Source organism: Zalophus californianus, chromosome 3 (genome assembly GCF_009762305.2).
Source record: "Zalophus californianus isolate mZalCal1 chromosome 3, mZalCal1.pri.v2, whole genome shotgun sequence".
NCBI classification, from domain to species: Eukaryota; Metazoa; Chordata; class Mammalia; order Carnivora; family Otariidae; genus Zalophus; species Zalophus californianus.
This window is the reverse complement of record NC_045597.1, coordinates 193,072,066-193,086,227: the sequence shown is the minus strand read 5'-3', so window position 1 is coordinate 193,086,227 and position 14,162 is coordinate 193,072,066. Positions and strand designations below refer to the sequence as shown.

Genomic DNA, 14,162 nt, shown 5'->3' with positions numbered 1-14,162 from the left:
ACGTTTTAAGGTATCTGAAATCTGAATGTGGTACATCTTTAGGTCAGGACCACTGATTTAGGCATTCATTTTATGCAAAAAGGACAATAGTTGCATCCTATAAGCCAGCACAAGGCCCTTCCTGCTTGAGGGGTGACGACTGCCGTTTCAGAGGGACCTTGAAGACTGCTGTGTAGTGTCTTGGTTGGCTTTTGCTGTGTAACAAACCGCCCAGACACAGCGCTTAGCACAGCCCGCGTTTTGTCTGCTGAGGGTCTTTGGAGCTGCTCCGCAGGTGTGGGCTCACTCTCATGCTCCTGTGGTTAGCTTTGGCCAGCTGGTGGCTGGATGCCCTGGAATGGCCTCACTCTCTGGTTTGGTGGGTGGCAGGCAGTTAGGGGCCAGTGGGTTATCTGCTGCTTTCAGAGTTCCAAGCTCACAGGAGGGCAAGTATGTTTTAAGCAGAATCTCAAATCATAGATGCTGTTGCCCTCTGGCCAAGGCAAGTCTCGAGGCCAAAGTGAGAATTCATATGGAAATATGCCCAAGGCAATGGACGTTGGGAGGCATGCAACAAACGGGGGCCCAAAGTGCAATAGTCTTCTCCAGGGGCACCCCCCAACCAGGTTCAGATGGGACTGGGCACCGGGACAGCACTCACTGACTGAATCGGGGGCACCACGAAGAGGAGGAGGGGACATGGCTGTGGGTCGGGGTGCTGGAAACCCCCAGCACCAGCCAGAGTCACCATCTTGGCTGTGGTTCTGCGTTCAGACATGCGTCCCTTCACCTCCCTCCATGGGCAGTGATATTTTTATAAATGTATTTTTTTTTCATTTTTTGCAAATACATTTTGGTATTGGGAACTCGTTAGCATTCAGCCTCACTGACGGGACGTTGTGAGAACTAATGGGGGGGGTTGCCGTGGGTGCCACCAGGGAACCAAGATGACTGCCACCCAGATGCTGACCTCCTCTTAAGGGTCGTTTAGAGAGTGGTCCCCGCAGACTTTCCTGTGCGCCCTGTTGGGGGGCAAGCCCTCTGCACCCCAGGAGGCCCCAGTGTCCCTGGGCCCCGGGACCCCTGGGCTGTGTGTGTGGGAGCAGCAGGGCCTGTGGTGGCATCCAGGCACTGCTGTTTCACAAGGGACGTTTGCACATGAAAATCTCTCTCTGATCGTGTACATCGTTACCGTTAATTATTGAATAATTGGAGATTACAAAGAGGAAAATGTTACTCCAGCGCTGGGAGCTAGGGAAGCGCTGACATTTGAAGTGAGTCCCTGTCATCTGGTGTGTGTGTGTGCGTGTGTGTGTGCGTGTGTGTGGTGTGTGCGTGTGCGTGTGCGGACTTCTATGGGATTGGGATCGTACTCTGACGTGTGTTCTGTTTATTGCTAACATTTCTCTCTGTTGCTTATACTTCAAAAATAATGATTTTAATGGTTTATTGTAGTCTCACAATGAACCGTAGTGAATTTAAATAAGCAAAAATACTTGAGTACTTGACCATTAAGGTCCTTTCCAGTTTCTCGCATGTTTTTAGCATCATCGTGCATGCATCATGCACTCGTCCAGATAGAGTAGAAATGGAACTGCCGACCCAAGGCAAGTGCTCACCCGTCCTGTTTGTTACCTGGTGCCACGTACAACCCACACCAGTCCCGAGTGAGCATGTGTCCATCTGTCTAGCTCTGTCTCCCCCCCCGACCCCCAACATCACTTGCTGATTTCACAGACAAGATAGGAAAGCAGTAGGAACCAGGACAGGCGGCAACCCCCCCGATCAGGCCCCCACCAGTGGGGAGGGTGCAGCTGTGCAGGGACTGCACCTCCCGGGGGTGCGGGGCCATGACTCACCCCTGCGGTCCCATGCATTGCTGGCGCTTCTCCTCATTCAGTTTCCAACCTGTCTCACATCCTGTGTGTGTTTCCTCGATTGTGGGCAGCCATATTTCTATATGTTTATTGACTTTTTTCATTTTTTGCTACTAATTATCATTTTCTTTGCTCTTTTTCTATTGTCCTGCTCTTTTTGGTATATGAGTATTCTCTATAAGTTGAGGGCAGTATTTCAGTGTCCATCTGATGCTGTCATTTGGCTGTTCATTCTGTTTGTAATCAAATAGGTATCTACATGAACCACGGGTTTTTCTAAATGATTGAAATGGCGCCTCACATCCTTGCCAATTCAGGATGCTCTCCTGATGCTGCTCAGGCAGGATGAGCATGTAACGGGGAGCGAGGCTCTGCCTTGGGTTACTCAGCCTTTCTGTGCTTCATTCCCATGAACTGCCCCAGTGCTTCTGTCTGGGCTCCGTGAGCATGTCCAAGAGCAGAGCAGGCCACAGCATGCCAGTGGGGAGATGGACGTTTCCCCATACGAAACATCTGTTCGGGTTTTTTCCTTCTCTTTTATGGAAAATACTTAGTTTTTTCCTCATTCCTTTTTTTATTGTGGTAAAATTCACATAACACAAAATTTATGATTTACCATTTTGAAGTGTACAGTTTAGTACGTTTACAATATTGTATGACCATCACCACGATATAGTTCCAAAATATTTTCATCACCCCCAGAAGAAACCCTGCATTCATTAGGCAGGTACTCCCCATCCCCCTGGCCCTGGCCACACTGATCTCCTTTCTGGGTCGGGCCATGTGCACGGAGTCACACCGCGTGTGGCTCTTTGTGTCGGCTTCTTTCACTCAGCGCAAGACTCTCAAGGCTCATCTGTGTTGTAGCTGCTTCAGTGCGTCCTTTTTAAGGCTGAATGATATTCGGTGTGTCTGTTCCGCAGTCCGTCTGTCCATCCATCAGTGGATGGACAGTCGGGCTGTTGGCACTTGCGGGTGGTTGTGAGTTGTGCTGCTGTGAATGTCTGTGCACGCGCTTCTGTTGGAGTATCTGCGTTGAGTTCTTCTGGGGAGATTCCTGGTTTGGGATTGCCGAGTTACATGGCAGCTCTGTAAACCTGGCTCACTTTTGTATTATAGGAAAATATACAGTCCATAAAATTTACCACTCTTGCGTCTTTGAGTCGCAGTCAGCGGCATTAAGGACGCTCACGCTGTCGTGCAGCCATCAGCACCGTCCATCCCCAGAACTTTCTCATCTTCCCAAACAGAAACACTGTCCCCATGAAACACGGACCCCCTCTGCCCCCAGCCTGGGAGCCACCCTTCTGGCCCATGAATTGGACTCTTCTAGGCGCCTCATATTAGTAGCACCATACGATATTTGTCTGGAACTAATGATAAATGTCAAGCGTCTGGGTATTCAGGGTTGTGTGCCGCTAGCAAGGTACCTAAGGCCACGTTAGCAGCAGGCGAGGTCAGTGCCACATGGCTCTGCTTTCGGACCCCGCGTATGCACACCTGCTGTGCTTCATAGCAGGCACCTGGGCACAAGGGTAGGACACAAGTGTCTAGGGCCGGGGGCTCCCCGCCACTGTCCTTTCCCGTGGCCAGCCCCACACTGGCACTGGGGACCCCCCCAAACTCAGACGGTCTTCTTAGTTACTTAGCTGATTTTACATATATACATAAAATTCTCGAATGAAAACCAGTCAAATGGATAAAAGTCAAGACCACCCTGTCTTTGTAGGAATATTACGTACCACATGTCGGATAATGCCGCTGAGGTGGAGAAATAAAATGAGCTCCATGTAATTCCCTAACGTTTGCAGGTGTTCAGGAGAGTGAGCAGCAATCTGTCCTTGGGCTTTTCTAAGAATAGGGACCTTTGGGGATAGATCTTGATAAGTAAACTGATGGTTAAATATGAACTCAGAAGTAACTGACCTCTAATTTAACCATCAGTCATTCTGTTGCGTTTCTAATAAGAAAGGCAGGGTGAGCTGGAGCAGTGAACTGTGTCCAAACCTCCAACAGACAGAACAGGGCAGGGCGGGGTGAACCGCAAGCACTGTGGGGGATGCAAACCCTGTCCCCGGCCTAAGGAGAGCTTGGGTGACAGATGGAAGGAGGTGTCGGCTGGGACCCCTCTATCCTGGGTAGAGTCATTTTTCTGCTTTCCAAGTGGTCTGAGCTCAGGGGTACCCAGGGCTAGCTTATGGCAGGTCTTGGAAATGTTAGTGGCACTCCATGCTTCTGGAAGCTTCTCTCCTGCATTTTGGCCCTAATGCCCCTGGGAAGGCTATGAAGAGGGAGAATGCAAACGTGTGTTGAGAGGGTCTCATGAGTATTAGTTATGCCCCATGTAGGACTGACCCCCCCCGCCCCCCCAGCACACACCTGTGGCATGCCTGATACATACCTATGCGATGAAAACTTTCAAGAGCCAAAACGGTGTAAAGCAAGGAAACAATCACCACTAATTTACATGGAAACCTTGTTGAGTGTTCTCAGGTCTAGAAAATCACCTCTCTTAGGCTTTTCGGGTACTTAGGACACAACTTGCTAACAGATGCACAAAATCAATGGAGATGAAGCCCAGACGCTCCCAGACACAGCTCAGAGCTCGGCGGCTGGACGCCAACATGCCGAGAGAGGCTCCTGGGAAGGAGTTTGGTGGGGGGGGGGGGGGGGGGTGCGCGCTGCCCCCGGGATGGCTCGCTGCAGAACCGACGCTTTCCACATACGTGTTCTTTTCACCTTTTCTCATAAGGTGAAAATCCTCTTCAGGTTTCTTTTGAAAATAGGTACTAATGTAGGTCTTTCTTAAAAGCAAAGTGATGTAATGCAAAAGGAAGGGGTGGACACCTGTGCTTCCTCCAAAGGTTCATTCAGAGGCCTCTCGATCCCCGGCCTCAAAGGGTATTTCCAGTCTAATAGCTGAAGAATAAAAATCATCCCCACGCTGTTTGAATTTGCTTGTCCTTTTTTACTCACAAGGCTGAACTTTTACACGTGTGTGTATGTAGATATGAAATCTGTGAGTGTGATTTGTGCTGTTTCCACGGGTAGGAGAGAGTCCTAAGAGCCATTTAGTTGAGAGCGTGAGTCTTCTCCTTGCAGGGAGAGCGATCACATTGAAAGGAGACCTGGCTTTTTGGCCCTGGGAGCCCAGGCGTGATGTTTACTCTCATTAATACCTGTCCCAGGTGGCTGAAGAGACATTGCCCCAGGCCCCGGGGTTTCAGGTCACCTGAGGCAATGGTTAATGGGTTGTTGCAAGTTGGGTTCCTGGGAAAGCTCGCCCTGTGTGCCACCCAGAGTCCTGCGTCATCCCTGAACCTGCCTGCACCCAGTCAGTGTGCTGACGGAAGGAACTGCTTCTAAACCAGCCGCTTCAGTTTCTAGGCAGTCATTACAGGCAGGTGGATGGCCTTGCTTAACCCGCTGCCCTGAGGACTGTTGACGACATTCCAGCTCCATGCTGGGCCCTGCTTTTCCTTTGCTACCAGGCATTTGTGGCCCATAACACTCGCAGGCTTTATAAAGCATCAGCTGTCATTGTGCCTTCTAGAGTGTAGCGGAACTTTCTGTATATTTCCAAAGGTGGCAGTGGGAGAACTTTACGCGCTACAGAGAAAACCTTGTCCCATGCTGTGCAGAAGAGACTTGCGGCGTGCTCTCATCGCCTCCCCTATCCGGGCTCTTGCTCCTCAGCACGCTGCCTTGGATCTGGTCCGTGACCCTCCCAGGCTCCCTCGCCTGCCGTGGCCTAGGGTGCCAGTCTGCAGCAGCAAAGGGGGAAGGGGGTCAGTCACAGGTGGAAGCTTTACACAGCCTAGAACCCTCATGGGAAGTGACTCAGGGGGTGGGGGGGAGGCTGTGGACGGGAAGGAGCCAGGATTGCCACCAGTGGGACCAGACACAGGTCTCATGACGAGGTGCTTCTGAGGTTGAGCCTTGACGGAGAGCCTAGAGTTCCAGCAACAGAGACCTGATGGGTGAGGGTGGAAGGTATGCAGGCCAGCCAGGCTTGCACCGGCTCTGCCCTCACTGCCCCCTCCCTGCCCCTGCACCCCCTTCTCCTGGCTCCTCCTCCCCCCACTGTGCACCTGGCCTGGGCCCCGGGGCTGGGCGCTTGTGATGCACACCTTCCTCATGGGGACTGTCGTGCCGCGGGCTGACGCTGTTTGTCTCTGTGACATGAGTGTCCAGCTGCGGGTGGGAGCTTTGGACCACTGCTGGTTGTGCCACGAGGCGAGAGGGGAGAATGGTTTTGAACTTATTTTTTGAACGCACCCTTTTGATTTGAACCAGGAAACCCAGTGAGCTAAAGATGGAAAGGGCCCCATTTCTGAGGACCCCGTGGGGAACAACACCTCAGTCCCAAATGCTCAATAAAACCCACGGCCGAACAGCACGTGTTTCTGGAGGTCAGCAGCCAGCGCCCACGTTGCGAGGAGACTCCCCATTTATGTTCCTCTCGATCAAACCTTGTGTTCTGGCCAATGAGGGTCCCTGGGCCTGCCCTGTGCTCACCCAGAAAGTGAGCGGGAGGCTGTGTGAGAAGCCCCTGGAGCATCTTGACCAAAGTCACAGGACATGCTTCCTGCACTGTAGTATGCTGAGCCTCCGGTTCCGGTTCTAGATGGAAATGGGCTCGCACCTGCGGTCCAGCACTTCACAGCAGGCTCCTCTGAGCGCTGAGCACGCCAGGCCTTTACAGTGTTGAAGAATGCACTTAAAGTCTGTGTTCATTTTTGATTTAACCTTTTCCAAGTTACACGGGGAAGTAGATGGCAAGGGCAGTTACTCGTGTCTGTCTGTCTGTCCTTCTGTTTTCGTGATGGCCGATACCAGGCCTTGGGGACAGGCACCCTCACTGTCCCCTTCCTTTCAAAAGCATCTGTCTGTGAGGAAGGCTGGGGGGACGTGCTCAGGGAGAAGAACAGGCCCACGTCGGGCTCATGCGGACGTGAGCACGGGGGTCCCGGCCCAGGGCACCAGCCGGCCGTCTGTGCAGCCTCGTCAGCTCTTCCTTCCTCTTGGCCCATTGTCCTGGGTTTAGGTATGCCTTCCCCCCCCAGCCCAGGCTGCCGGCAAAGGAGGAAGAGAAACAGAAGTGGGAGGCAGCTATCTTCAGCGGTCAGGGGCTGTGTGGAGCGCCAGGGAACGAGCCCCGGAAGCAGGCGCGCGGCTGAGGCTGGCTGGTGTGTCCCTGCGTGCACCCTTCACCGCAGGCCCCGAGACACATCATTTCTGCGGGCCTAGCATCACAGTAGGGGCAGATTGGCGCAAAGCATGTTGGACCCTGAGTGGTTAAAGTCCAGCTCGAGGATATTTCTGTGGAGACCAGTGAACATGAGGGAGATGGGAAAATGCTCATGGCTGGTTGGCTAGTTGGTTGGTTTTTGTCTGAAGCCAGGATTTAGTGGTGTGACTGGGCTGACGGGACCCTCAGACATGCGGTCCATATCTTTTGAGAGGTCGGGTTGGGATAGTTTTCCTTATTGTGCTTCTTTTCACATCGGCCACAGGAGTCTCCATGTACATTTAAAATCAGGAAGGTACCCTTGACTTTAAAAAGAAGCCCACTGCTAATTCTTGGGGCCCTTGGCCCCTGTGGGGGTCCCTGAGTGTGTGGCCATGTGACGTCCTTGGGACCCTGAGCAGGCTGTGGCCCTGGGGACACTCCCCCCACCCTGGTGCACACGTGGCCCGTGGTCACCCTGATGGGCTGCTGCAGAGCGTGCCTGTGACACAGGGCACTTTGGGGCCCAGGGAACGTGGCTTCATAAACGGCCACGGTGTCAGTTTTAAGTATTTCGCAGAACTGCAGGGCCAGGGAGATTGGATTTTGAGCAGCACTGTGAGCAGTGCCCGTGCTCATGGACTTAGGTGGTGTTGACACACTTTCCTGGAAGCTGGCTCACCACCGCGTGGGCCGGTCGTTGTCACTGGCCGTGAGGAGAGCGATGCCCTGGGCCGATCAGGAGCCGGCTCGCTGGGCCCCAGAAGCACTCTCTCCTCGGCTGGAGTGCTGTGTGAGGGCTTGTCCGCATTCTGCCCTTCGGTGGAGCAAGGCTCTGTTTCAGTTCACCTTTAAAAGTAAAAATCTGTTTGGGTTTCCACTTCAGTGTGGTCGTTAAACTCCAAAGTCAGAGTCAAAGAAACTGAACTCTCAGGATCTAATTTTTTTTTCCTGAGCTCAATGTCGGCTTAAATAGGAATTCAGTATTAAACTCTGGTCAGAGTAATGGCATCTGTTGTTACTGGTTTTTTTCCTTTGGAAAAATTAGGTGGTGCACATCTTAGTTTAATTTGCTCATAATAGTTTCAATCTGCAAAAAAACACCTTCTCAACACTTCTCCCCCACCCGTAGAATAGTCTCATCTTCACCTCTGTTAGTGAAGTACCAGCTGTAAATGACCATGTGCGTTTGTCAGCATCTCTCCGAGTCCTATTTTTCACAGCCTGAAGGCTGCACTCGTGGGGCACATTTGTCCCTTCCCCAGGGAGGGAGGGCATGGAGGACCCCCCCGGGGGGCCCTGGCCGCCCTGCCGTGCTTGAAGCAGGTACAGGAAAGTGAGCAGGCGTCCCTCACCTCGTACCTCTTCCTCAGTTTCAGAAGCTGGGAGCACAGAGGATCTCTGTGTCACAAGATCTGGGGACGGGCCTGACGTGTGTAGTGACACCGTGGGTGACAGGTGCCACAGTTTGGCTTGTTCTCAGGGCCTTCGGTTTAGGAGCTTCCCATCCACGTTCCTGCCCCCTTCATCTGATAACGCAGAGCACCTCTCCGAATGCAGCGGGAAGGAGACCTGCAGGGTAGCTGTGGGGCATTTTGGGGGAATCAAGTCCTAATCTGTAATTGCTACTTTCATGAAAACTCCATGACAGTATTGTTTTTCTGGGAGTTCGATCGTCCTGTGAATTTTAATCACCAGTATCTGGTGATGGTTGTTTCAGTGTTTTTGTAATGATAATGGAAAGATCTCGCTTTCCTTCTAGGTTCTGGCTGAAAAGTAAATATTTTGAGACTATATTCAGTGAATTTCTGCCTGTTCTTCATTTGCACATTAAATGAGTACCAAGCAGTTGGAAGGGAACCCAGGGCTATGTGTGGGCAGTTTGGGGGTGTGGGTGATACCAGGAGAGGGGGCACACTTGATTATAAGATCTGTTGTTCAAAACACTATTGTGTGGGTTTCTTGGCCGGAGCCGCACTGGGCTGCCCTCCAGGTTGTGCGTTTCTGGGGATTGCCGACACCACGGAGCCCCCCAGCTGCTGGCCGTGGCCTGCTGCAGCCGAGGTGGGCGGGTGCCTTCACCTGTGCACACAGCTGTGTGGCCCTCCGGCAGGATCCCTTCTCCCAAGCCCTGTGGATTCCGCCTAGCGCCCCCGCAAGTGCTCCAGAAGCCACGGCCGGGAAAGTACTGGCTCATTTCTGATAGTCTCACTGTCTCCAGTTCATGTAAGGTGCCTGTTTGGACTGTGATGTTTTTCGTAGGAAAGCTCTGAAAAGTGACTGTCGGTGTCCATACCATGGACCCCACGGGTGGGCACTGAGCAGGACCCCTTCCTCACAGCCCTGCCCTCACACACCGCTGCCTGATTGGCTGCCAGCCCTCGTCCTCACACCTGGGCTCCACCTGCCTTCCACGAGCGGCGTCTCCCGTGGGAAGGGCACACTGTTGCGTGGGGTCCGCACACCTCTCCCCTTCCTCCTCCCTCCTGCACTGGTTTTGGGCCTAGATACCCCTGCCTCTCTGCTATTCTCTCCCTATGTTCCTGGCTGGAAATGAGTCCCTTTCCCCTTTGTAGAAGGTGGGAGGTGGCCGGGTTTGTGCCCAGTCTGTGGGTCCGCTGCAGTGGGAAACACCACCCAGTTGCTGGGACTCTGCTGTGTGTGTGACCAGACGGGACTGGCTTGAGCTCAGGCCCTGCTGACGTGTCCCGCCCTGGCTCTGAGTCCCATGCGGCTTGGCCATCAGGCCACTTCCCCAGCAGCAGGGCCGGGGAGCCGGGAGGCTGGCTGTCCAGGGCCACTAATGGGGTGTGTCTGCGGAGGCCGGGCAGAGAGCCTTCTGCAGCAATGTCTGGGGGGGGATGGCCAGAAGGTCTGGCCGGCACGTTGCCCTTAGGCCGGCACATGGGCCAGGCATCCCGCACCCACCCCCGCTTGCACGGTCCGCACTTAGAAGTCGGTGGTTTGTTCCTTTTGCTCATCAGTTGTTAGTGCTAGCTTCGTCTGAGGTTTTGGTGAATGTCCTTTTTATTGGCTAGCACGCATGCTCCCACTCCCGGGTTGTAGGCTTTCTTTGGAGAATGAGTGAGAATTTTCATTTTATAAATTTCTATAATGATCTTTTTCTTTAACATTTTTGGTGTAATATGATTTGAACCTCACAAAAGTCACAGACATGGTGGGTGACATATTACATCTTCACAGAAAAGAGCTCTAAGCAACCTGAAATCCTGTTTTCTTAATTTACAAATTGCTCTGGTTGGTAACAGGAGCTGGTAATTCTGCACTCTGGAGATGGCATCGTGGGAAATGGGCCCAGGGAGCCGGCTGGGGCTCCTGGTGGCGGCACCTCTCCCTCATTCCCTGTGGACTCTGGTGGGAAAATGCTTGACCCGTGCATTCTTTGCTGCCTGGACCCTCCTCCCTGGCAGCACGGGGGCTCCCAGTGCCCGCTCCCCCAGAGCTGGCAGGGGTGGGCGCAGCATGCACAGGAGCACTGAGCAGGCTGGTAAGGGACCAGCAGGAATCTGGGTGTCCCAGGATATACAGTGCCTGCTCCCCAGGGCAGCCAGACGTCACCGTGAGGGCGGTGCCCACGGAGAAGGCAGCTCCATCACACACATTCACACACATGCTCACACCCAGGGCTGGTTCACGTGTCTCTTTGTTGACGACTTTTCTTGGGCACAGAGACAGTTGAGCAGAAAGCTGAGTGGCCTCCCTGGTCCCCTGCCCTCTGACCCTCCAGCACATCACGGGGGCCTGGGCAACGATGCTGGGTACAAAGTCCTATAGGCCCCACTCCATCCTGGTCACCCCTGCCTGCACCTCTAACCCCCAAAGTTTGCTCCTCACAGGAGCCTGTCCATTTCCTTCTGTTGTAACCTGCTGTTCTGAGAGTACAGTGCCTTCCTTACAGAACAGCCCGTCCTGCCCCGCACGGCCACCACCCAGTCCTGCTCACTCCACGTTCCCCGTCCCCTGCCTTTCTGTCACCAAGCGTCATGCTCCAGGCCGGGCCTGCTGGCTTCTGCGTGCCTTGACATTCCTGGCCGGTCACTTGGGTGGGTACCATAGTCCCTGGGAACAGCCAGAGGGATGTACTGGTCTGTCCCTATCTTAGACACTTGATGGCTTGGATCTGGGAGGACACGTGTGTTAGATTTCCTTGCTAGAAAGTTCCGGGGCTGCTGGGCTGCGTGCTGCCCCCACCCTGCACAGGGAACAGGACGGCCGCCCAGCCAGGAGGGGCTGCAAACATGTGCGTTTTGCTTGTTGACAGCCCATCCGTGTTTCTCTCTCATTGCTGGGTGGGTTTCCAGCAAACGGGCACGTCCAGCCGGGCTGTCGCGAGCAAGCTGCCGTGCCCTTCTCATCCAGGCCTGTGTGTAGATGTGTCCCCATGGCCAGGGACAGGGTTGCTGGCTTCTGGGGGCAGACATGCATCTAACCTGGTGAGGAGGTTTTCCCAGTTTTCCAAGGCAGCCATGCCACATCCTGCTCCACCGTGTCGCTCTCCAAGAACCATTCCCAACTCAGGACATCACCCAGATCTTCGTGGGTATTTTCTCCTAGCAGCTCAGTGGTTTTTACTTTCATTTTTACCACTTAAAGAGTCAGCAGCTGTACTTTGTGTGTGGAAGGGGCAGAGCCGAGGGCCTCAGGTCAGAGGTGCTGGCCGTGCAGAGGGCAGCCTTGCTCTGGGCTGGCACCCACGTCGGGATGCCTGGCGCGTGTGTGCCCCGCCCCACCTGGGAGCGAGGCCCTGACCGTCTTTGTGTCCCCCTTCCCTGCCCGCAGCATCAGCAGGAGCTGCTGGCCATGAAGCATCAGCAGGAGCTGCTGGAGCACCAGCGGAAGCTAGAACGGCACCGCCGGGAGCAGGACCTGGAGAAGCAGCACCGGGAGCAGAAGCTGCAGCAGCTCAAGAACAAGGAGAAAGGCAAAGAGAGTAAGTGTGTGGGCAAGGTCCTGGGCGGGCGCTGGGGCCTCGCCGAGGCGGCCCTTCCCGCAGGCCTCATGCTCCGGGCCCCGTAAGCAGCGGCCCTCGGGCAGAGCCACCCCCAGGTGGAGCCCGCCGTGTCACCCGCAGCTCTGGGCGCGTGTAGGCCGTATCCGTGTCCTCACTCGGGGTGGGCAGCACCACCTTTGGCTTGATGAGAGCATACCCAGCAGGTGCAGACTAGCTTCACCTATGAGTTCAGTCCCAAAGGTTTCAAAGTTCTTTTCTCTTGCAAGCATTTTGTGAGCCCCTTAGAACCAGACCTGGCTTGTGGCGTAGCCCGGGGGCTGAGTGGGGATGCGGTGGCCGACTGCCTATTTTCACATTTGCTCTCTTGACTCCAACGTTTGCTTTTGCTAGTGGCTGTGCTTGGGTGTCTGAAGACCAGTATGGTCTGTTATCTTCCAGGAAAGGAGATGATTCTATGTGCCATTCTCCCTTTGGAAGATTATGGGGGACTGTTTCCCATGTCCCTGGGGAGGAACCACAGCCCACTGCCACGTGCCTAGCCACTGCACCAAGGGCGCCTCCCGTGGGCTCAGCAAGGACCAGGGCTTGTGAGGCCTGGTGTGTGCTCCACATGGGCTGCATCCCCGCAGACTGAGGCTGAAGCCATTTGTCCCACATGCGCGTCTGTGCCTCCTTCTTTGGATAGCTTATTTCCAGTGACACACCCAGAACCTAGACAGGAGAGTGAGTGGGTGGCACATTCCCAGGCTCTGTTCATTTCCACCCAAGACTCAGTGCTCCGCTGAACTTGTTTGGTGCAAGTTCAGTGTGGGGACTGTAGGGTGACTGACGCTTCCAGTGCTTGTGAGCAAAAATAGTTGTTCTTTCATACTTCGGTAACACACATGAACCTGAGAAATCGGTTATCTTCAACTACTGAAAATGGTTAGCCATCTAGACAAACCACCTTCACAACCCGTTGTTTAGATTTTAATCTGCATACGCATGACAGCATGAGATGTATTAAAGCATTCTTGTAAAGTCTGTTATTTGAAATTATTTAAGAATCTGTCATATTGGTGTATGATACATACAGAACAAGTACATACCCTTTAATATAAAGGGAACTGTTTGTAAGCTCGCCTCCCAGTAAAGCTCCCAGACCAGGAAGGGAGCAGCATCTGGGCCCCTGTGCCCTCCAGTCCCTGCCCCTGCCTCCTTCCCCAAGTAACTCCTCCCCAGCACCTCACACCCAAGGCACTTTGGCCTACTTTTGAGGTTTATATAAATGGACTCATTAATACACAGGCTCTCGTGTTTTGCGTCTCTCACGCACCGTCACACTTGTGTAGTGTGTCCTCGTTGTGTCCTATGTAGCAGGAGCTCACTGATGTTGGTGGCTGCGTGCTGCCCATCTCACGGGCACACCGTCGTGGCCCATCCTGCGCTTAGTAGGTTTCCTGGGTTTCCAAACCAGAGCTGTGACGGGTGATGCCAGTACACGTCTCCTTGGACATGTCCCCTGGTGCAGACGGGCAGGTGTGAAGTGGCTAGAGCTGAAGTTTAGGGGATGTACATGCCCACCTTTCACAGTGAGGCCCAGCCGTTTCTAAAGCACTGTCCCAGCTGCACAGGGCAGCGCCCACTGCTCGCATCCCTGCCAACACTTGTTGCCATCAGCCACAATGAGCTTGGCTGTGAGCGCTCGTCCCGCTGGCTTCAGCCGCATGGTCTGATTACCAGCGCAGTTCAGCACGTTCTCCTGTCCCATGTCAAGTGCCTGCCTGTTCAAGCCTCTCCCTCATTTTTGTGGTGGGTTGTCACCCTTTTTCTTGACTTGGGTGGTTCTGTTCACGTTCTGGCCCCGAGCCCTCTGCCGATGTTCTGTGTTACACACACCTTCCGCCATCCTGCTACGTGTCCTCGGTCTGGTGGCACCTGTGCAGCACGCGGGCTCCCACTCCCAGTGTGACCTGACCCACCGGTCTTCTCTAGACCAGAATCAGGACACAATGCCTGCAGTACTGTGTACGTTGGCATACACATTCTCATTCAAAAAGGCTGTTGTTTTTTCCTAACGTATGCAGCCAATGTATTTTTCTCGTGTTCAGTTGGTTTCCATTTA

General features: G+C 53.8%; 1 protein-coding gene across 8 annotated transcripts in view; it reads left to right on the top strand.

The window, feature by feature from the left end:
* Positions 1–14,162, top strand: part of HDAC4 (histone deacetylase 4) — a 293,729-nt gene that overhangs the window by 181,949 nt on the left and 97,618 nt on the right. For all 8 annotated transcript variants that reach the window (XM_027588588.2, XM_027588587.2, XM_035726567.1 and 5 more), the window contains one exon: positions 11,887–12,037. In XM_027588588.2, coding sequence (XP_027444389.1) covers positions 11,887–12,037 — 151 coding nt within the window. The remainder of the gene's footprint in view (positions 1–11,886; positions 12,038–14,162) is intronic.